Raw genomic sequence first — 24832 nt, forward strand, 5'->3', positions numbered from 1 at the left:
AGTTCTGTAAGCTGCCCCTAGTATTTTTTATTATTTTCCAAGCAAGTGCTATCTATTAAATGCAACTTTTAGTCATAGCATTCTGTACCTTCAAAGTTGGGAGAAACAGGTACCTTAACGGATGAATTACAGAATTGTTTGGAATGTGTTTGAATTGCAGAAGCTGAACGAGAGGCAGCAGACTTTAAAAATAGAAGTAAAAATGACTCCTGGGTGAGTGGGGGTGTACTTGTCAGGGAGGGAGTTCTGTTAGCACTGACTCTAAAAGCAATTTGAAAAGACTAATTCCAAAAGTGAAATTGTGGGTGATTTTTATTCTTTTTAAATACTTTGCTTTCATTGGGATGCCTGGGTGGTTCAGTTGGTGAAGCGTCTGCCTTCGGCTCAGGTCATGACCCCAGGGTCCTGGGATCGAGTCCCACGTCGGGCTCCCTGCTCAATGGGGACTCTGCTTCTCCCTCTGCCTCTGCCCCTGGCTTGTGCTCTATCTCTCGCTCACTCTCTCTTTCTCAAATAAACAGAATCTTAAAAAAAAAAAAAAAAAACAACTTCGCTTTCCAAATCATAAGCAGTGTTAAAAAAATGAAGAAAAAGTATTTTTAAAAATCGTATAGGATTTAAAAAAATAATCGAAACCTTATAATTCCTACCTTCAACTTGCCATGATTCTAAAATTGGACTCTCTTTTTTAAATGAAAGCCAGAGTAGAAGCAACTGGAATGTAAAACTTATTTTCTTAAAGGTGTGTTTTTTTCCCCCAAAACAGCATACTCAGGTTATTAATACTTAAATCTCTGTAAGGCTCTTGTCCCATTACCAGAGCCATAGGAAAAAAGGCCTCCCTTTTAAACTTGGAAACTACAGATTTTTTCCTTCTCCACCAACCCATTAAATTCACAACTTGACATAACGTCAAAATCGTTAGAAAGCAGAATGTTTCTGATGTAAAGTGCTCGTGAGAACATGGCATACTTCAAGACACAACACGGGAGCCCTAATGAGGGCATCTCAGAGCCTCGTGTTCGGGCCAGCGTTTGAAAATCAGACCTCTCGGGACATACTCCGCCAATAGCATGGCTTAGATCACTGGAACCAGTTTCATAACATGAAAACACCACGAAGTGGAAATGCATGTTAATAGCTAGTATGAGGGTTTAGTTTAGATGGTTAAGTACTAACTTTGATCTCAAAGTTCATAAGGTGATAAAAAGCTTTTTAAGAGAAAACTGATACAAATGAATATATGTACCCATGGTCTGAAAAACAGTGGCATCAGTAAGTGGACACAAAAAGGGCCCCGAAAGAATGTAATATTTTCTCACTTAAATCTGATTTAAGATTTAAGGAAGAGAAACTGAATCTTTGTTTTCTGTTCAATAGTAGAGATGGTTAAACTTTGTCTTCTTTCAGTCAAAAGTCTGAGTTGGAAACTATTACAAAAATGATCGGGAAACAGAAGTCGGAAATACGGGTGGCATCACGCAACGGTACAACGCCAGCATATCAGAACAAGTAGCAAATTAAGTCGGAGGTTCCCGGGCGGTACGCCTGGACCGGGTGTGCTCCCAAGAGTGTGAATACTGTGTAGGTAAGATTAGGTGTGGTTTCGGCTGAGGTGTGGTCGTCCTCAGCACTGCTCACGTGCTCTGTGCAGGCCCGAGTGGAGCCTGAACTTCTGCAGCCTCCTGTGCCGGTGAGGCCACAGTTCAGGCCATGGCGGGATGCGTGGAGAAGCGGGAGTCCACTGAATGGCTGATGGGCGGTCTTCCCCAGCCCCTCGTCTTGGCCATGACCCCCAGGAAGGCTCCGCAGTGGCTGTTCCAGCAGCCTCGATCCAAGCGTCTGCACAGAACAGAGCACGCTGCCAACTCCAGTCACGTACGCAGCGTGCGCGGGAGACAGAAACTTCGTTGCTTTAAAGCCACGCGAGAGTTGGAGGGGATTTGTTACTACAACATAATACAGCCCTCCGGGACGAAACAAAAGGATATATACACTCAACAGAATGCTACTTGCCCACCAGGCTGCTGAATGGAGAGGCTCATGTGACCTGGTAAGTAGAGCCGGGGTCTCTGTGCTAGCAGGAGGTAAAAAGTGTATTACGATGTGAAACTGATGCCAAAGAAATCTCTACTTTTATTAAAACAGTTGAGTACTTTTCCTGTGGTCTATACAGAGTCCTTTGGTCAGAAGTGTAAACAATGTTAAAAATGGCCAAGTTCACTATGCCATAAATGATTTCAACTTTAACTGTAATTTTATTCCTTCAAACAAAGCACCAGAAAGTTTAATATTTGAACACGCACCTTTTCCTCAGAGGATAAAAATCAGTTTTAAATCCGAGATCACTACCAGCCTACCACTAGAGGGGGCCATCTGCCAACGACAGGGAGCCACATTCGCTACACCCAGGGAGAAATGCATCCTAGTCTAGCTTTTCTCAACATAAAACTGCTGGTATCACCCAGGAAGCTTTGAAAAGCACATCCTCAGACACCCCCAAAGCCTGATTCAGTAGGTCCGAAGTCGGGTTCAGATACGTGTAACTTTCTAAAGTGTTTGTGGAGTGTAGACGACACACAATGTTTAATGGGTTTCAGGTGTGCCCGGGTGACTCGACATCTTTTCTGTACCTTCCACGGTGCTCCGCGCAAGTGGAGCTCCCATTTATCACCACACAACGCTATTACAGCACCATCGACTACGTTCCCTGTGCTGTACCTCTCAGCCCTGTGATTTATTCATTCCCAAACCGGAAGCCTGTGCCTCCCACGCCCCTTCCCCCATTTGGCCCATCTCCCTATCTCCCCACTGTCTGGCAACCATCAGTTCTCTGAATTTATAGGTCTGATTCTGCTTTTGTTTGCTTATTCGTGTTTTTTTTTTATTTCACATAAGTGAAATCATATGGCATTTATCTTTCTCAGTCTGATTGATTTCACTTAGCATAATACCCTCTAGGTCCATCCATGAAATGTGTACTTTTTTTAAAAAGCTCCCCAAATGTTCCTAATGCAAACCTAGGTTTGCTTCCACTAGTGTAGATTTCAAAGAGCTGGTCATTTTCAATCAAGAAGTTTTGCCATCTGCAGGGCATTTTTGAGAGGGATCAAGAGATAAGAAACCTGGCTGGATAAAAACAAAACATCCTAGGAACAGAATTTCAAACACTTTACAGTAATAATCATTGCAGGAACAAAACATAGTTATCTTCAAATTTAAATTTATTAAGACATTCAGCTATGTCTGTCAGTCTACATCCAAATTTGCTACTAAAAATAAAATAAAGTCACATCCCACGTTAGGAATATCGAGTCTGAAAAACACTTTTTGAGCCAAGCCTATTGTATAAATAAATGACTAGTTTCTTTTCATATCAAAATTCCCATAAAAAATTACATTCCCCCCTCCCCAGTTCTACCTGTAGCCATGATGAATGTAAAAATTTAAATATGACACATCCTTGTCAAAGAAAAGGTGCAAAGTCTATTAACAGCTTTAAAAGTGGCATTTGCAGAGTGTGATCATACAGGTATGTACTCATTCCCAAAGTGCAAATATTGCCATAATTTAACACTGTTTTGATTCAGTTGCAAGAATTAAACATTACACAGGATTGAAAAGTACACTTAGGGCCTTTATCAGTGCCCTAAAGCCCCTCCCACTTTGGTCTCCTACACTAACGTGGACCCCAAAGTGTTCATCAGAGTTTTAGTTTACTTCACACAGCCAACACAGTATACAATATATTAACAAAAGTTCCATATACATCAAAATATTGAAGACTCCATCATAAAGTTCAAGAGTCTCAGATTACATGAATGCACCCGCAAGGCCCAAGTGCCCACCCACCCCTCCCCTAAAGCACATACCAAGTATAAGCGCGCTTCAGTCTTGGACTACAATCAATGCTCTTACGTCTCTGATTTCATTTCAGTGCTGTACAAAACTCAATTATCACCTGACTGAGTTCCAATTAACTGAGGGAAAGGGGGGTGGTGAAAAGAGCTGGTCACTACTCATACTCTGTAATAAGAATGATCCTGTCCCATGGAAAGTGAAATGTCAGTTCCGCTTCTGCCTGCTTCTTCCCACGCTGTCCTGATGCGTTTATCCTCCTTTCTTAAGCCCCTTTCAAGCACTCAAATCTGATTTTATTTATCCCTTACAAATCAGGGGCAGTTTCTGAAGTTGAGGTTGAATTTTCTTGGCAAACCTCTACAAAATATCAGCATAGGACATATAAATACATTTTGATTAGCATACATTGTAAAATTTCTCCCACAATGTCAAGGGGATGAAAGCAAGCAGTCTCCACTGAGAGTACTTCCTGGATCAGATCCTTGGAATGTCAAGTTTCCTGCCTCATCATCTCACACATTCATTCCTCAAATCTGAGCTCGAATTTCATAGTGAGTTAACCCCTTCTCCAGACTATCAAAGCGTTACTTCTGCTTCTTTTCTTCTAGGCTGACCTCAACAGGACATGCTTCATCTTTTGCACTAAAAGGATATTCCTTAGGATCACAAGTCCCTTCCTGGCTATCTGATCTAGTGTCAATGCACTCATTATTGTCCCTAGAACCCTCCTGCATCCCAGTCCCTGGAGGATGCTCTTGATCTGGAGGTTCAGTTCCTTCCTGAAGCATGTTTTGCTCGACTCCAGCAGGAGGCTGTGGAACCAGCTCAGTTCCTAACCCTGGAAGCTGGGAGGAGTTTTTGAGGTGGCAGTGGCACAGGGGGCAGGTCTCCTGGACATACAGCCACTTCTTGAGACAGCCTGCATGGAAGAAATGACTGCAAGGTGTGATCACAGCAGATTTCATGTCCTAGAACAGGGGGAAAGACATCTCAATAAATGCCTATTATCAAAAATCTTTGCTGCTAATCCCAAAAGTTCTAGTTCCAACACTTCTTTCCCACAAATTCCCCAACAGAAAATTTGTAACACAGATTTTAGAATAAAACTCATTTTAGATTACAGTGATAATCCTCCTGCCTTCAGAGACCCCTTTATACCAACAACGCAAGATCCATTGGCTAAACAGTTAAAAAAAGAAGTAAAAACCAAAAATGAGAAAGAAATGAACGTCTGAACTGGCTTCTGCCTTCGTACAAAACACGAGGATCACACAACTACTGCGGTGTGATTACTGGGACCCCCGGCATGGCAGAGTGTACTCAGAACCTCAGAAAATCTGACGAAGACAGGACTTTCCACAGTGATGCTTCAACACAGCTCGAGAGATTATTCCATAATGAAATTACTGGCAAGGAGACAAAATCAGCCCCATACACCAGGGTATTGGCAAGGAAGTGGCAATTTCATTAGGGACAATGTATGTAACGCAGTCTTCAAGATACAGTCTGTATAAGCCAGGGCTTCTCAATGTGCGTCACAGCCACCCAGAGTGCTTGCTAACCACACACATTCCTGCCCCCCCCGAACTGGGATATCTGAAGATGGCATTCACAAACCATAGTTACAGCAAGCCACCCATGTAACTTTCATGCACACTCAAGTCTGATAACCACCGAATTAAGAAGTGGTATTACTTTCCATTAACGTTCCTTGCAGAAGATATACTTGGGGAGGGAAGGCTGAGGACATGAGTTAATTGTTAAGAATATACATTTGGTGATTCAACCATTAATTTTGTTTAAAGTCCCCAAACAAGGAGTTGTAGTTGTCACAGAAATTCCTTGCCAAGAACTGGTAACACCTGGGAGTCAACTTTTAAGCAGAAAGCCATCCAAGGAAAAGCAGCCAGCTGGGAAGTGAAGCAATTTGACTTTAATTTTCTGTGTGGTATCAGCAGGTAGTTCTAGCACCTCAAAAAAAGTGATGTGACAACAGGAAATACAAAAAGGAGACTCTTAAATCCCAGAGATGGAATATTTAGATATCGGCTGCTGAAGTGGATGTGCCCTGTCTTCGACGTGCTGTCCTGCGTACGACGATGCTACCAAGCACAAAGGAAGCAGAACCAAGACAACGACCACTTCACTTGGGGGGGACCTACAATATTCCTTAGTCCCTCAAATGCAAAAATAACCTGGAAAACATTATTTTGTGAGTACCCAAAAGTATGTTCTAGTAACAATAAAAAAGTGGTAGTTGCATTTTATTCTTAGACAAAATTCTTATACTAGATAGTCTTTAACACAAATAGATACACACCCCCATCTAAACTGTAAAGCAGCCTTGGACAAAGAACATTCCCTCATATTCACTGACACTATCTATAGTTTTATTTCACCAGCTTACACTCTTTTAAGAGCAATTTTAAAGTTTGTTGTTGCCCTTAATTTCTATCCATACTTCCAACAGTACAGTTTAGCTATAAAAGCTGCTACTTAACCATCCGCCTGCACAGGTTACTGGTGACTAAACTGTAGGCCTGTTTTTTGTTGTGATATTCCCAAACTCATTTAAATACTATCTTTCAATTTTAATAGAAAGCAGATGTCAGCTATTCATAACACCCATGCCAAAGATGCCAGGAAGGCCAACTACAATGGCACATGGATTGGCTACCTCCACCATATCCTCCCGCCCCCACTTCCAAACACACAGGCTTGTATCCACCTCAGATATCCACCAACCCACAGGTAAACACATACTCTCTCTACCCATGTTAAGTAAATGAATACTTCTTCCCGATCCTGGAAATACCAGAAGGAAAAGCATCAGAATCTTGGCACACCACTTTTCAGAAGTTGCTGACTCCTGAATGATAGTATATATTTGACAGTACATATATATATATATATGTGTGTGTGTGTGTGTTTGTGTGTGTATTTGGGAGTAAATATAAAATACACCTGACCTGTTTTTCCTTTATTTATGGGTGAGCAATGTTGAAAATAACAATCAATTAGAACTTGAGGGACTAAATTTAAAACTTAGTTCAGAAATAAAATGGAAATATTCTACATATTCTATCAGGTCTTTAATAATTTCTGAGACCTATTTTTTTTTTAACCAAGGAAATAATTCTGCCTAGAAATTTAACTTAAATTTGGTTAATATGGTTAAAGTCCCAAGGGATACACCAACCACCCACCCAAATGGATTCTTAGTGTGCTAGTTACCTGATAACAGATGGCACAAATATCGTTGTGTTTCTCCAGCTGCTCTTTTGTAGCAATGGGTAATGATTTAATCTTATTCACAGCATCCCTACGGAGAAGGAAGCTCTTCCACCCCAGCTGTGCCCGAAGCCACACATTGTAATAGGAATGGATGAAGATGATCATTGAGCCCATTACGGTCCATTCTCCAAAGATGGTCTCTGAGACACCATAGGCCACCACACAGAGGGCCACAAGAAACTCCAGAAGGCGGTAAGTGCCATTCACATAGTAGATGACATCATCCATGTTTTCCACTGGCTCTTTTCGGAATTCCTCAACCATAAATAAGACATAAATAAAAAGTGTTCCCAAAACCTGGGGGGAAAATACATGCATTTTAAAACAGAGTATGACCACTAAGAAAGGCTTTTCAGAGACTTTAAGCACTAACAACATTCCTGATACTTAAAGGATGCCATATTTAATATCAGAGGAAACCATGGTATAATTAAAATGTGAGCTATCTCAGTAATCCAGGCATTCGATACGAAAAAGCCATATCCTGAGACGTAACTTTCTTAAAATAATTCTGATTAGTCATCCTTTTTCTCTGCATTTTATTTATTTTATTCCCCAGATCAGCAAAACCCATTAAAATTCTATTTAAATTCCCTAATTCTGTAGTCATACATGTTCCTCAACTTTCAAAGAACTGTTACCTTTACAAGGAACAATGAATAAATCTTTGTTGCCAGTGTTTTATTTTCTTTTACTTCTTACTGATCAGGCAGCAAAGATCCACTTTCAAGTTACAATAAGCTTATTATTTCCAGGCAATATTCTCTCTTGTGTGTATCTATGTGTGTTTTACACAAATAGGTCATATATTCATACACATCATGAAACTAAGGATATTTTCGAGTGGGTATTTAAAAAATATGCTCCAAACAAGCTATACAATCTTTTTAATATTTTTTAGTTACTTATCAACTTAAGCTTTACACGATAGCTCTATATCATTTTAAGCATTTGCAAAGTTTAATTACCTTGATAAAAAAATACAGTGACATAGATAGGTGGTAGGTAGATTATTTTAATAACCTACCATCTAACTTATATGCTCATATCCATGTAATGTTTTTCTGATAAGTAAGGTAGGAAGTAATCACCAAAATAGGCTACTTATAATCATTTATCTCGAAAAAGTTTAATTCCTTTTATGGAAGGAAAAATACGAAAATCAGCTGTTACATAAAGTTAATTATTCCCAGGCTTACCTGAAGAGAGGTGAGAATGCTGCTAGAAATAATGATAAGCAGCCAAAAATCCATGTGGAAAAACTGGCAAATCATGTAAGCCATGTAAGCAGGGAACACTAGTAAAAATAAACAAAGGCTCACAGCACGGAAGTGTTTCCATAAACTCCTAGAAAAAGAAAAATATTCCTTTAAAGCGCCACTCACCCAGGACCACAACAATCACGTTAGCAACTGATAGGTTGTAGGCCATGCTGACATTTCCCACACACTTTACTAAGCATCCTTCTCCTTGCCAGTCACTATACTAGATTTCAGGACAAGGGTCACAGACCTGGTATTTCAAAGCCACCTGAGTCACCTTTTCTCTTCTCTCCGCTCAGTCAAAATTGTCAAGCACCATCAATTCTTTTTTTTTTTTCTTTTTCAATAGTTAGCTTTCAGTTCCATCTTCATTCCTACCAATTTCAAAGTGACTTCAGGCTTTTGGAGCATTAAGCCTTAACAATAATGTGTGATGTTAAGTCATGAGACATCTTCTTCCCATCCGTTGCACTGTGATGAAAATCTTCTGCTACTGTGAGCGCAGTATTACCAAAAGAAATGGTTCTCCAAGAGCTATATTAATCCTCACATCTGTCAGGAATGGGGGCGGAAAAACTATGAACCACTGTGTTGTAGGACCTACGAGCTGGTCTTCCTCCCCTAGTCCCAATCTATCCTGGACACTGCCTGCCTGATTAATCTTCCTAAAGCTCTACTACTCCCCGTAATATTGTCAATGCCTTCTCTAAACTTCCTAGCCTGGCATCTGAGCTCTTAGACTCCCAATTTTTTGGTCCAAACTTGTTAATACCTGTTCCTCACTATAAGCAAAGATGGTTAACTGTACTCCCAGAAAAACACCAGCCTCTTACATCCCACTAGAAATGCCTCTGTCCCAGTCTCTCTTGTTCTAAACCCTTTAGGCTAGCTCAAGCTGAACAAATCAGGTAACATGAATCCTTTCTCCAGGAATCACTGATCTTCTCAGAATTCTTAACACTGGTACCAGCCAATCATACACTAAAATTGTAGTCTTGTTTCAATGATATAGATATTTATATGTTGTATGCCTAAACATTTTTATTTAGAGTTATCGAAATAATATATATGTACACACACATAAAAATGTCTTATCACCCAAATTTAAACTCCTTGAAAAAAAACAATTCCTTCTTCACGTAGCTCAGCTTTTAAAGCTAAAGGCTTGTTTGAAATGCCAAATAAAACTTGAAAATTTATTTCTGCTTGATATTTTTCAAATTATTTTCCATCTATTACTACTTTTTTTTTTAAAAGATTCTTTTTTTTTTAAAGATTTTATTTATTTATTTGACAGAGATAGAGACAGCCAGCGAGAGAGGGAACACAAGCAGGGGGAGTGGGAGAGGAAGAAGCAGGCTCATAGCGGAAGAGCCTGATGTGGGGCTCGATCCCATAACGCCGGGATCACGCCCTGAGCTGAAGGCAGACGCTTAACCGCTGTGCCACCCAGGCGCCCCTACTTTTTTTTTTTTTTTTTAAACCTATCTATCTACCCAAATGCAAAGCCCTATGATAAAAGCAGGACAAAAGTTATCATGATTGTCTCATGGGGGAACACTATATATATAAGTATATATATAACTTCATATATATATATAGTTTAATGTATACATATACTTTATATATAGCTTAGTGTGTGTATATATTATCTATATACTTTTTACATATAATACTACTATGCTTTTAAGACACCCAACAGATCAAGAGACTTCTTAGACTTAGATTTCAGTTTCTGATCCCACTTGAACCCCACCTGCCAAGGGTGGAATACATACACAGAAGCAGTCCCATAGTTATGGCAAAAGGAGAAGGAACACAATTTTTTTCTTTTGTGTCTTCATACATCAAAATATTCTAACAAATCATTCCTTTAAATACACCCAATTTAAGATAGATTGTATATCAAGTTCTAAAAGAGAAACAAAAACCTTCCCCAACAAGTGCCTTAAGTAGAACTTCGGAAAATCTTTCTGTACAATAGGAAAAAAGTGATTTCCACCCCCTGTAAGTTTACATATAGTTACTTTATAGACCCAATTTACAAACAAATAAAGATAGAGGGCTGCCACAAAAGATTTAAAAAAAAAAAAGATATTAGATATTTCCATTTCCTGGGTAAATAAAAGCCAAAGGTGGAGTAACTTTTTAACACCGTGATCACAAATCTAGAAGAAATCAGTGTGAACCCAAAACAGATTTCCTCTTAAAACATAAAACTCAATTACAATCTATGTAAACTGAGTATCAAGACTTAAAATTATTAGATTTCCTATAAAACATGTACATTTATTCATTTAATCATTGAGGAAATGCAGATTTCAACCCAAAATTGTTTAGAGCTCACGGCTACAAAAAAAATTAATCTGTCTTAATTTAAAATCATTATCTGTGATCTCAAATCCATGCAGTCTCAAGGAGACCAAAAAAAGTGGCATAAATCACCCTTTCTATATTTAACTATAATAATATAGGTGAGGAAGAAAAATAACCACACACAAAGTTAAATGCTAGACTGTATGTGACTTTCTAAAATTAGTAATTCAGAGAAGAATTATTATTATGGTAAAAATTAAAGCTAGGTACTTTGGAACTGTTTTACAGCTTTTCTTGCAAACATTTTCTACCTTCAAAGTTATGGGACAAACATAAACTTGCCAGTAGTTCTGATTTGAGATTCAAAACATAAAAAGTTTTATTTTTTTAAAGAAAGGCAGGCAGGAATTACTCTAACAACAGTTATACTTTATTAGATGTTAAATTATAGATCACTTTCTTTAATAGGGTAATTTGCCTTAAAGCTTGAAATATATTTTTCAAAATCAAGTTATGATCCATTTATATAAAATAGGTATATATTTACGTTATAGACACAAGTGTATATTTTTATATACATACACAGAGAACCATAAACCCCATTATATGCCAAGAGTTATAATCTAATTTTGGCATAAATGTGTATACACACACACCAATATATATACACAAGCACGGGTGTGTATATTATATACACAAGTATATGTATTCTTATTTAAGCAGTGAAAATTCAATAAAAATCTAATTTAAAATTAAATCTAAAACGAATAGCAGAAAACGACACTGAAATCTTATCCCATTAATAGGCTAAGCACTATAAAATTTTTAAAAAATTTACATTCACCCCAATCCATTTTTTTCAGAAGTTTGTCCCTTGAAAATCTATGTAATTTAAGTAGACCATTATCCTAAAATTCCTTGTTAAAAACTGAAATAAAATTTATAGATAAAGGCAACAATTATCTCTATAGCTAAAACTGAGACACCTTAGTAAGTTAAACACTAGAAATTACCTCTAGTCCAAGCAACTCCAAAACATGTGAGGCTTTTCTCCCCCTAATAATTATTTCTTCAATGAAAGAGAGAAGCAGTGTTATATGAACTATCGATAGTATCTCTTAATTATTTCTCTAATTTGAGAATTAAGATACTTTTCATTTCTTTTCTCAATCCCCAGTACTCTGAATTAGACATAATCCTTGACTCAGGATACACTGTCACCATTGGTCTGTGGGTGCCTCTCTTTTGACTGAGCTAGTAATCTAATTCCTATCTTAAATACTGTAACAAGCCTTTACGAACCCGTCTCGCCATACAAAAGTGAGGGCCCGGACGATAACCCACATTTAACCATATAGCAGGCCTGCCTATTCCACGTCCTGCTTCCCTGCACCCATTGAAAGCATTAACTTGAATCTGTGTTCTTTACTCTCTTGCTTGCTTTCCCTTTTATAGTTTTATTAATCTGTACGTATTAAGAGTCTATTTTAAATTTTTGTTTTTAACATAAAAATAACATAAAAATACTGTCTTTTGGAATTTACTTTTTAACTTTATAATGCTATGAATCATGCATACTGTCTTCTGTGTCACTGTATTTCTAACATTCCACGATGACTATTATCACATTTACTCACCCACTTTCCTGTTCGATTGTTATTTGGGTTGTTCCCAGATTTTTGCTACTGTGAACTGTGCTATGAACATTATTACACCACTTTATACTCCCACCAGAAACCAGGGATACCATGTCATCTAGACCGTCTTCCACTCTAGATAATCAGCTGACTTTCCTCTCTCTCCCTTCTTTCTTCCTTCCTTCATTTATTCCTTGCCAATCCCACAGGTTTAAAACAGTACCTCAGTGTGGTATTGATATACACTTCTTTGACCACTAAAGACGCTGAACTTCTCTTCATATTCATGTGTCTCCTCTTTCACTAAAAGCCTAAAGATAAAAATGTATTTCATCCATTTCTCTTGCTCATTTGAGCTGTTTGTATATTATACCAATTCTTGGGCAAGTGAAATACTATGAATATCTTCTCCCAGTTTATAAAGTTAACTTTAGGTCTAAAAAGTTATTAACTGTAATTGTGAGATTTATCACTCTTTCCTTTCATAATCATAGTCATTCTTAATTCTTAGTCTCGCTCTTCCATACCAGTTCTGTCAGTTTAATAAACTGTTTCCTACTTCAAAGTCCAAAATTTATTAGCCTATGTGAGTTTTAATTTTTTGTTTTTGACATTTTAGGTCTCTAACACTCCAGAGTTGATCCTTTGTTTATAGTGTGAGATAGGAACCCATTCCATCCTTTTCCAAATAGAAACCATTTTTTCCAGCAACATTACAGAAAAGTACCACCTGTCCCCACTTATTGGACATGCCACCCCTGTCATATACCAAAGTCCAACATATATGGGTCTGTTTAGGGGCTCTCTGTTCCACTGCTCAAGCTGTCTATACTCCACCCAATATTACAAATCTGCATAGTTCCTCCTACTATGAGTGAAATAAAAGAGTATCTTTCTCAAGTTGTCTGATTTCAATACAGGGATTATACTCGCCTCACAGAATGAGTTGGGCAGTATTCTTTTCATTGTCTCGAAGTGTGTGTGTTTCAAATAGGGATAATCTATTCCTTCAAAGTCTGAACTTGCCTGTAATACCACCTGGGTCGAGATGTTTGCCATTTGTTTCCACTACTTTAACAGCTACAGAACTATCCAAGTTTTTAAATTCTTCTTGAGTCAGTTTAATAAGTTATATTTTTCTCATACTCTTCCATTTCATTTGTTTTAAAAAGTACTGGCATATAGTTGTTGATAGTACCCTCTTACTTACCGTAGGCGATGGTAGGAGAGAAGAACCTAACCCTAATGATCCATCCCTTTTCCATCCTTTCACAGCCAAGAGCACCTCTCGGCCTTAGGCGAATGCCGCAGCAGACACCAGCAAGAACACTGACATAGATGCAAAATAACCACCCCACACCCACACACAGGACTTCTCAGTTTTGCTCCTTTCCTTCTATATTTCCTATTTGACCTTGGAGGAAAAAGCCAGTAATGAGGCCACTTCAACATCCTCGTGGGAATCAGAACTGATTTATTGGTTCTTACGGCAGTGGAATTATAGATTTCTTTCTTTTTTCTAATACTTTCTATAGTATTATATTAGTCTTATCAGTATATGCTAAATTAATTTGTATAAGTAATACTACTAAATGATACTGCCAGAAATGACAAAATAGTGTTGTACTTAGGTCAAAAACAACCCATTTAAATGGCTACTTAACTGAGTTCACCACTGAGTTCAACATCTTAAATGCTACCATTTGAGAAAAATTTCAGAATGTTCAGCAATGTGGGATATGGGGATAAAAAGATAAATCTGATGAATTGTAACTAAAATGTTAATTTGGAATGTTTTAAAAATCTGGTGTCAAAATTCTATCTCCCAAAAGATTGCCTGTTCCCTTACTCATAAAACTCTACCGAAGAAGCAATAAATTCAGGTATTTCAAAAATCACCAGAAGGTCAACAGACACTGGAAAGAAACAGTGACTCTGAATTTTTAGTAATTCTTTATAGAATGCCCTTGTATAAACTACAGTAAGTTTAATTCTATCTTAAAGAGCTAAATAATAACTTGACTTTTATTCCTTAAGAGAACATCTGTAATATGGCATGAACATGAATGCAGCTATTAATTTCGCCTGGTTCCATAAGATGTCAAGAATCCCCACTAAAACCTCAGTAAGTTGCAACTGTCTAAAGGCCATCAGATGAGGCCATTATTCCATAAATGCCTATCTTTATGACTGCCTGAGAGCCTTTGTTTCTCTCTCCTTCACATGATTTTTCTCCGTTCTCTCAATGCTTTCTCTGCTTTAGGATTACACAGAATAAAATTATATTTTTTACTATATTTCCTGGACTAAATCTGATGCTCTCCATTCTTCATTTTAAAACTGAACAAATATAAAAGGTATTAATTAAATTTCTCTGAAGAAAAAGTTGACTTGTAATTACATGGCCTTTGATGTGATTTCTAACTATAAGAATCTGAGAGGAAAAAACAGAAAAGTCAAACATATAGAAAAAATAAAAAGGTAAACTTGTTACCTTAAGCTAATACCAATTATTCATCCATTTTCGGTCTCTAAACATTATCTAAATCCTCAGACAACACACTCATAAAGAATATTACAAAAATTTCTTTTAGGAAGTTTCTTACTTGTCTCTAGATGCTCCCAGCGCCAAAACAATAGGATCTGCAATCTCTAACATAGACTGTAGAATAGAAGCGACGACAATGAAAAGGATAATACTGAGCAGGAATGCCCGGTGAACAACCTGCAGCTCTATCAGACCAGTCTGCACTGCCAGGATTAACAGCGTGACTCCTTCCGTCATGCCCCTAAATTAAGCACATGTTTTCAGAAAAATAAACAATCAGAATCTCATCTCATTGCAAGAGAAAATAGTCCAAAGACTTACACTGTTGTTACATATTGGTGATCTAGTCTGACTTAGACAAAAAACCTGATCAGAATATTAACTTATATAGAACATCGATGTAACAGTAATACAGAGTCACAATACACCATTATATGTGCGCAAAACATTAACAGCTATTATTTTAGCCCACAATGAGGAGATAAAAAGCAACTTCCAAGATAAATAAAAGTGTTCTAACCAGGCTTTGCTAATGAGCCAGACACTCTACCATTCTTAGATAGCCACTGAATTATACATATTTTAACATGAGATATATTTTGATTATAAAAAATAAAATCATAGGTGAATGTCTTCATAATTTTGGGAGTAGAAAAGGTCTCTTTAAGCAGACCATAAGAACTAGAAGACACACATAAACGTTTTTGAAATTCAGTTTCTATATGGAAAATATACACAAAATCCTGAGATCTTTTTCATCTTATTGACTTGATTTATAAAGAACTCTCACAAATAAATGAACGAAGGATAAGTCCAGTTTTCAAAACCACAAATGAGCAAATATTTCGAAGTTTGAGGACCCAACCACTGACACGAAATTTTGAGAAAAATGGGGACACTAATGTTGAGATAAAACAGATAAAACCTTTCTGCAGAAAAACTTGCTAGTAAATTTAAAAATGTGTATACCCTTCAACTCAATAACCTTACTTTGTAATAATTTACTCTATGGATGCGCTACAAAAAATTTAAATGTAAGAGAAAATATAGTGAATAACAATATGTTATGTGATATCACAGGGACAGAATTGGCAAAATCCAGACTCTGAAAAATTAAACAGGACAATCTGGTGTCTTCAACAAATAGAATTTTTAGAAAGGGAAAAAAATATAACACAGCAGGGACCTAAATATTAAGAGACTTAAAAAATATTAACCAATTGCAATATGGGCCTTATATGGATATGAAGTTGAGCAAACAAAATGTTAAAAAAAAAAAAAAGTCAGGGAAATATGAACACCAACTGGGAATTTGATGTGAAGGAATTCTCTTACTGGGAATGAATGTGCTATTGTAGCTATGCTTTTTCAAATGAGACTAAAATATTTATGGATAAAATGTATTATATCTGGAATTTGCACCAAACAAATGCAGCTGGAGATAATGGAGGGGACAAAGTAAGTGGAGTAGATAGGGGCATTCATGACAGAAGACTGGCTGTATTACTGGAGATGGGTGACAGGTATATGGAGGTTCATTTTACTATTCTTTCAACTGTGTTAATTTGAAAGTTTCCTGATTAAGAGTTTAAAAAAAAAAAGACATATACAAGGGTACCATTTTTTAATAGCAAAAAATGAAAAAAACACATCCATATTTTGGAATACTATGCCTTTATCAAAAAAAGAGTGAGGAGGTCTTTGTGTTGACATAAAAAAACATCTAAAATATATTTAAGTGAAAAACTAAGGTGCAGAACCATGTACAGTATCTGGAAATGAAACAAAAACAACAGTAGCAAAAATATATATATATGCGTACTTTTCCCTGTAAGAAACTTTAACCATTATAAGCTGTTACCTTCAGGGAGAGGAAATGGCAAGCAGGGGGAGGAAGAATTGTCACTTCCCATTTCATATTTTCTGAATGGTATGAATTTTGTGAACTTATACATGAATTATTTTTCTTTCTTGCCCTCCTCCCTCTTTTGCCATTATAAAGGTGTTAGCTGGGACTAGCAGGAAGATTATAAAGCATACTTTTTCTTTTTTTCCTCTTCTATCATAAAAAAAATAATGTACACCAAAAAAAATGTTTCCTCCAATTTACAAGGTATGCACCATCTACCGATTCTGAAACATTCCATAAAGATTTAAAGATTTTTTTTTTAAAGATTTTATTTATTTTTTTGACAGAGAGATAGCCTGCGAGAGCAGGAGCACAAGCAGAGGTAGTGGGAGAGGAAGAAGCAGGCTCCCAGCGGAGGAGCCCGATGTGGGGCTCGATCCCAGAACACCGGGATCAAGCCCTGAGCTGAAGGCAGACGCTTAACGACTGCACCACCCAGGCACCCCATAAAGATTTTGAGATTATATAAATTTATATAAATGAAACCATTAAAAATTCCTATTAACAGAAATCATTGACAAGCTCTAGAAATAGAGTTTCCCAATATCTAATCTTAGTGATTTAATAATCAGATTAACTACTCTGCATTCTCATTAATGCACCCTTTGAAACTTCAATCAGTATCAAAATTATGTCCACACACAAAAAATTTTTAAGTATCAAATACAGAAATTTGATTTTAACAGGGCTACACTTAAACTTCAAATGGGAAAAAGCACGCTATTAAAAATCTCTGGTGGCTCAGCTGGTTAAGTGTCCAACTCTTGATTTCAGCTCATGACTCATCTTGGGGTCGTGAGACTGAGCCCCGTGTCAGGCTCTATGCAGGGTGTGGGGCCTGTTTATGATTCTCTCTTCCTCTGCCCCTCCCCACGCCCCCCAATCTCTTAAATCTAAGAAAGTGTCCAATAAATACTGATATGTACATACAGTAAAAATCCATCTTTTACATATGGAAATTCAGTTATATTTTCATAGTATTTTAAATCCAAATAGTTGCAACCATTCAAAAAAATAAAATCTCAAAATTCCATTTCCTCTGAAATTCATCATTACTTCTTCAAGTTATATATAATATTTACAAGTCTAGAGACATCCATAGTCAAGAACTTACCGATTCATGGCAGGATCATTCATGAAAGCTCGGTAACCCTGCAAGTAAAACTTGCAGAGTGTCAGAACACCCAAGGCAACAAAGGAAACCGTGAAGACCAAACCCAAAAGCGAATAAGGAGTGCTGCAGCATTCAGCAATACTAGAAAAAGGGGGGTGGGGAAATATTGACAGATAAAAATTTTCCATTTGAAATAAAACCATCTTAAGCCTTCAAATAACCACCAACCTTGATCTGATTCTCATCAATTAAACCACCCCAAACCAAAATTTGAGGTAAAAAATCACCTAAGCACTCCATTAATAATTTAAATCCATTCTATTATCCTAATCTGCATTTTTAAAATCTCTTTAGCAAATATTCAGTACATAGTACCATATCTGAAACAATGTCTTCTCTATTTTTATATATCTATCACCTCTTTCAAAAGCAGTAAGGACTTAAATTTTCTTCAAACCCTAAGAAACACATAATTAACATGCTGATAATATTCAAAAAAGACTCGTATAGTTGCCCACAGTTCCTTCTGAAAAATGTTGGCTGCACAAATTGTTCATAGTCCAATTTGTGCTAATATGATTACTTGTCAAAACTCCTTATTTGGCCAAACTATTATCAGGGAAGGCCCATATTGACTTTGCAGTCCCCAACTCCTCTCAATACAACAGTATTTTCCATATTATTGATACTTTATATTTTAATTTAATTTAGGTTTACACGACTGCATATTTTCTGGGTTGTTTCAAAAGCATATCCAAGAATACAGCCAAAGACCATTTAAAAATAATTTTAGTATCAATTTTTAACATAAAAGTTCGCTACGAATACCACTTACAAGAAGAACTGGAAGACCTTACACTAACTAAAGATTGTAAATACTTTGACATTTTATGGAAATACATTCGATACTTTCACTGAACATATTAGATACTAAATTATTAACAAGTATTTTACAAACATATGTAATATTATGTACTAATAATTTGGATTTAGCATTTATACAGCATTTAACAAATGTTCAGAGAAGTTTTAAAATTCCAGTTAAGAATTTCATTTGTACCCATGAGGAATTCATTCAGGCAAATCACCCCCTGTCCTTTACTATGTAGCTCTGTGCTTCTACTACATAGTTACCCTTTCTAAACAACTAATTGCTTTTAAGTTTTTAAGTGAAAACATCTACTTTTCCATAGATCAATGCACAGTATGATGAGAAAAAAATGTCTGGTTTTCTTTTAGGAGTCAAAATATCTATGAGTCATGGTGGTTGATAGCCGAAAGAATGATTTTATGGCATTCTTACAAATCTAATTTCTGAAATGTGACATTTTCTCAGAGAAATCCTTATGTTTAAATCCTTATGTTTAAACAAATTGTCTAGTAACTAAACAGTGATAATCATGGCTAAAAATATACTAAAAATTTTACTTCGTTCTCACTGGAAAAGTCTGAAAATTTAATGATGATCCGTACTATTTCTCTATTCTTGTCTCCAGATTTAAAGAAATCTTGTACATCCAAGCAGTATGATTTAATTACATTTTCAAGAGGATATTTTTCAAAAGAGAACATACTTAAGAAAGCAAAAGGTTTCAACCTAACTTTGAGGAAGTGAAAGAATTTGGAAATTTTATAAAACTTTTCTTCCTCTCTCTCTTCAGTGAGATGTTTTATACTGAATTTTAGTTTCTATTTTCTGGCTGCAAAAGCAAACCTTTGTTTGCATGTGCTTTTTTAGTTGGTTTGTTTAGTCAGGGTATGCTGATAAACTTGCAATCTTCCTTTTGTAAATAAGTTGTTCTTTGGCAAGGCAACACACCAATGTAACCTGGCACAAAGGAGCATCAAGGACAACAATGCTTACAGAGATAGAAATTAACAGAAGAGCCATATGGGAACTTCTCTGTTAAAAACCAAATTTAAACATTCCTATTTTGAGAAAGAGTAATCCATTCCATGTCTAAAAAGGAATAGAGAGAAAAATCATTTTGGCAAGACACCTAAACCTCATCTAAAAATCTCAGTATTACTTTCCTACTTTGTAAGTAAATCCAAATTCATTCATGGCTTACTGACTTGTTAAGCCTATTACACTATGCTACACTTGATCTGATTGTACTTTTTAATGGCTAATAATCTGGTTTAAAACATGACCAATCCCAGTCCCACACTTAGGTTATTATCCTAACCAAAGGATTCTATTTCTCTTTCTCTTAAAATTGAATTACTTTTCAGATCATTTTAAAATTCTTCATAAAACTTCCATAATATTTACATTAAAAAACAACAGCAGTGAAACTTCACTAATAATGAACTATTAAAATGTATTTGGTATCAATTTATTGCATGCTTACAGAAGCTACTTATCAACTCAAAGTGTTATTTTTAGAAAATACAAAATCTGACTCAGTGCCAGTAAGTTTATTCTGCTTATTTACTAAAATACGTACTACCCTGTGACATTTTTACTGATATTTAACACTGTGTAACATTTTCCCTACACCCCTTACAACCTGATCCCTGCATAGTGCTCCGTCATTTGGTTGGCTGAGAAACAATGGCTCTATTAACTAAAACTCAACACTTCTTGCTTATATGTACTCTCCTGAAGGACAGAATTTCATTCTTGCCTGTATGTGCCAGGGAATGAAGATAGATAGCCATGTGCTAGATTCTGAGGACTTGAGATTCAAACTCAAGAGTGGAAAAATGACAAATGTGGATGTAGCATAAGCTCACAACAAAGATACTTTAGCAGAAAAAGGACTCTGATGACTTAAGACTATTTTTTTAAAAAACTAAATCTTAAAAACCAAGTCTCAGAATTCCTTTGGGGCAAACAGCAAAGCATTATGATATACTCACTTCTCCACTTATTTGACTATATCTGAATAATGAAGTAAAACATGAAAAATAACAGGGCATTAGCTGCAAGAGTTAAGTCACAGGGTTTGAACTCAGATGGGGTCTGACAACAGCAAGGTTTCTTTCAGCAGTGTCACCTTGGGCAAGGTACTCTCGGTACAGTCTCCCCAGCTATTAAAATGGTAAATGATAATAAAGGCACCTATCTCTCAGGGTTGCTGTCAAGATTAAGTCTGAAGAAAAGTGTTTAGCAATGTGGTTGGCACATATTAAATACTTAGTAATTGATAATTATTTTTAGTAACATGTTTTATTTACCCAACCAGTAATTTAACTCAGAATTTTAAAAAACTTTTTTAAATTTGCTATGTACCTTTCCACAAATCATTTGCTACAGCCAATATACCATTATTACCTTAGCACCTCCCTGCACTGCCAGCCCTAGGCATCCACCAAATGAAAATCCTATCTTAATTAAATATGGGGTACCCTAAACATAACTGGAGATTTGCAAAACTTGCTATTCCTAGATCAAAGTCTTCTCTTCCTAAGGTTATGTACAGTACCATACGTTCTTATTAATTACCTTGTCAGGAAAAGGAAAAGCAGCCTCTCACGTGATGCAGGCTGATCTCGAGTACTGAAATAGGAGTAAATCTGAAGAGCAAATAAGACGAGCCAGAAAACCATGAAAAGTACAGGGACTACGAGCTGATTCCACAGGGACATTCCCAAAGCCAGAAGGCCATACACCTCTACGACCTGAATAAGAAAATGAAAAAGGAAAACATCTTGTATCACTTCAATAAACACTTTAAACACAAAAGAGTTTAAAGTACTTAAAGAGAAAAATTAAATTGCTTTTCTTTCACTAAGATTGTTCCAACTAAATTCCTTTAAAGTTAGCTCTGTACAGTTAGTACATTTTCTAAAATTCACTGATTTTGCATTAACACTTGACACACACTCATCAAATGACAACCATAAACTGCCCTTACGGTTCAAAATGAAGTCACTTTCAGAGTAAAACTACATCAAAGGTAGGTTAACCAGACTTTGTAAACTTACTCATCTCTAAATCAAAATGATCAGGACTACCATAAATAATGCAATAGTGCATGAATGGCTAGAAAAAGGGGCAAGGTAAAAGGAAGAATTTTTACAGGTTTATTCAGGAAATGTCACAGGGGAGAAACAGTTTGACGGAAGACAGAATAAACACTGGAGTTTACTCTACTGGAGAGCAAAGATAGTTAGCCAGTCTTTTCCCCCAGACAGATCAATTCCCCTTGCTCCTCCTGTGTATTTATCAAACAACATTTCTCAATTTATTTGATTTGCCTAGTGCATTAACACCAGGAAAAAAGGTTTAAAAAGTTTATTAATCTACTAATCAGTAAATTAGCTTTCCAGTTTGTAAAACAATCTCTTACGAGATTGATTAGGAGGAATCAATTCTCATAATCTGATTCAGCCTAACAAGCACACATGTAACCAAGTTTCTGGAGTTACTATGCCAGGGACCAGACCCTGGTAATACAACAGTGTTCTGCAAGGCAGGCTACAAACTCTAACCTATACAGCAGATCATCTTTGCTAGAACTCTCAATGTGATACCAGATTGTTTCAATAAAATACAAATATCCTAAATTAAAATACACTGACTTCAAGTTTTTCTGATTTCTAATTAACATCTATCTCTAGGTAGATGTAGATCTTTTAAGTATTAAGTTAAAATGCAAGGACTTGCAGGTTATTCTAAATTTGCTTTCTCTAAAATCCAGTCAAGATTAACTTCTATTTTTCCCCTACGAGAAAATATTTAAAGCAAAAGCAACTAGCTTTTTCAAGCTAAAACTAGCCACAAAATTATTATTAGCAGCAAACTAATCATTAAGAGGTAGAGAGTACTTTTCCTCCTTTCCATTCAAGGAACAGATGCCTAAAAAGCCTGATAGTTTCCATTTCTTACCTATCCAAGTCTTTCCAGGTTGTGGATTTCATAACCTAGAATTTATTTTCAACTACGATATTTAGTGATGCATGACTCTTAAGGCAACCAAGAAGGTAAACAGGACATTGAGAAATGAGGGCTCTGTCCTTATGGTGATTAAATAAACAGTAACCAATTAATGTTTACTGATTGTCTTCTGTTTCCCACAAACTAGGGTAGCTCCACAAGATTGAATTCAAAGAAAAAATACATATTTCAGTTATTCTTACTCTGAATGTAACTATAACCCTTCCTCATAAAAAAGCTCTTGAGTATGAAAATAATTTCCTCCTCTGAAAATTGCCCAACTTAATCATTACATAAGATGAACAAAGAAGGCAGAATCAGCCTAAAGCCAAGAGTTTAGGGAAATTTTTCTAGGAAATCTGCCCCTGGGGCCATAACAACAACAAAAAAGCCCATTTCACTTAGTAGTTTTAGTTTAGTCAATCTGAGAGCCTCCTGTACCTTAAGGTCATATACACACAGTCAAAAGGTAAAAAAGAACGTCCATTTTAGCACTCTCTTTTTATATCAATGTCAGTTTTAATATCTATTTTATATACTGAAACTTATCAATCAAGTCAAATGGAAATATTTAAATATCTACTGTTTCTTTCTGGAAATAATCTGTTTTAGAGCAAAGGCTAAAAAAAGTAGGATGGGCAGAAACATGTCATACTGGCAAAATCAGTATACCTAAAACAAAATCCATCATATGACAGCCCAGAACTACTTAACTTCTCAGTTTACATAAGTTGGCAAATACAAGGAAAAAAACCGTAGTCACAGTAGGACTTTAATCAGAAGAGAAGTCCAGATTTTACCTCTAGGTTTTCAATTCTGTATTATTTTTGTCTTCATTGTAATAGTTAACACAGACTGAATACTGTCTGCCGCACTGAACTCATTTAAACCTCACAGCAACCCTACAAGTTAAGTACTGTTATTATTAGCTCCATTTTACGGATAAGCCAACTTAAGTGACTACCCACTATCCCCAGGTTACACAGCTAGTAAACAGTAGAGCCAGAGTAAAAAACCCAGACCCTCTGCTTCCACAGAATCCCACTTCACTGCCTCTCTGCAGAACACTTCATCATGAAGAATCGCAGATGCTCCTAATTAGGTTGAAAATAGTTGCTACTTAGAAACTGTCCAACAGGGGGATGAATGTTACCACGACCACGACTATGAAATGAACTAAATCTTTAACAGAACTAATTTTTATGTAGAATTTTATCTACCTGTGTGTGATTGTCAGTCTTACCTGAACCAATTCTCTGTATGCAGACTTAGCAAGGTTATAAGGTACTAAAAGATTAGACCCAAGAAAGTAGAGAACTTCCAATCCAGTAAAAATCATAGCAAATTTGTTGATGATAACAATTGTCTCCAGAGGGACAAGGCAGAGTCGTGCCAGCAGGGGAAGCATGTGAGCTGAAAAAAGCCAAATCTGCTTCGTTTTCATGACACAGGAGCATAAAGTACACACCACCAACTGACCTAAAATGGGGAGGAGAACGCATTTAAGATTGGTATCCACAAAATAAAAACAAAAGACACTGCCAATAAAGATGATGGCACAGCTTTTGAAGAAGTCTAATTAAGATCTCTTAGATAATAATTTAAATCAAATTTTTACCTCATCTGACCATAATTACATATTCACATGTTCTGTCAATTTCGAGCACCGATTCCCTAGGTACTGATCTGAAAAAGGCAGCACAAATATCCACTGGTCTTCATCACATTTCGGATGACATATATAATACAGAAAAAGGTTTTTTTAATTTCTAATTCAATATTATAGTTACTCAGTTACTACTCTTTATACACAGCTCTTACAAAGGTCCTCAATATTTAACTGTTCTGGTCTATGGGTGAAAGCGTAAAATTCCAGAGATACAGTTACTTCCCTAAGACCATGTTGCAACAAAATTCGTTCTGAGATTTTCAAGCTTTAATTGCTTTTACAGGACCATGCAAGCCTTCTTTCCAAATGACTCAAAAGTGAAAGTTAACACTAAAAA

At 36.3% G+C, this 24832-nt stretch overlaps 1 protein-coding gene across 6 annotated transcripts in view; it reads right to left on the minus strand.

The window, feature by feature from the left end:
• Positions 1–3206: 3206 nt before the first annotated feature.
• Positions 3207–24832, minus strand: part of RNF145 (ring finger protein 145) — a 97004-nt gene continuing 75378 nt past the window's right edge. For all 6 annotated transcript variants that reach the window (XM_057312290.1, XM_057312289.1, XM_057312288.1 and 3 more), the window contains 7 exons: positions 24070–24305; positions 21393–21568; positions 17942–18082; positions 14977–15159; positions 8355–8502; positions 7096–7452; positions 3207–4829 (listed from right to left, as the gene is read on the minus strand). In XM_057312290.1, the coding sequence (XP_057168273.1) occupies positions 4446–4829; positions 7096–7452; positions 8355–8502; positions 14977–15159; positions 17942–18082; positions 21393–21568; positions 24070–24305 (1625 nt within the window). In that variant the 3' untranslated portion in view covers positions 3207–4445. The remainder of the gene's footprint in view (positions 4830–7095; positions 7453–8354; positions 8503–14976; positions 15160–17941; positions 18083–21392; positions 21569–24069; positions 24306–24832) is intronic.

Source organism: Ursus arctos, unplaced genomic scaffold (assembly GCF_023065955.2).
Source record: "Ursus arctos isolate Adak ecotype North America unplaced genomic scaffold, UrsArc2.0 scaffold_15, whole genome shotgun sequence".
In the NCBI taxonomy this organism is placed as follows: domain Eukaryota; kingdom Metazoa; phylum Chordata; class Mammalia; order Carnivora; family Ursidae; genus Ursus; species Ursus arctos.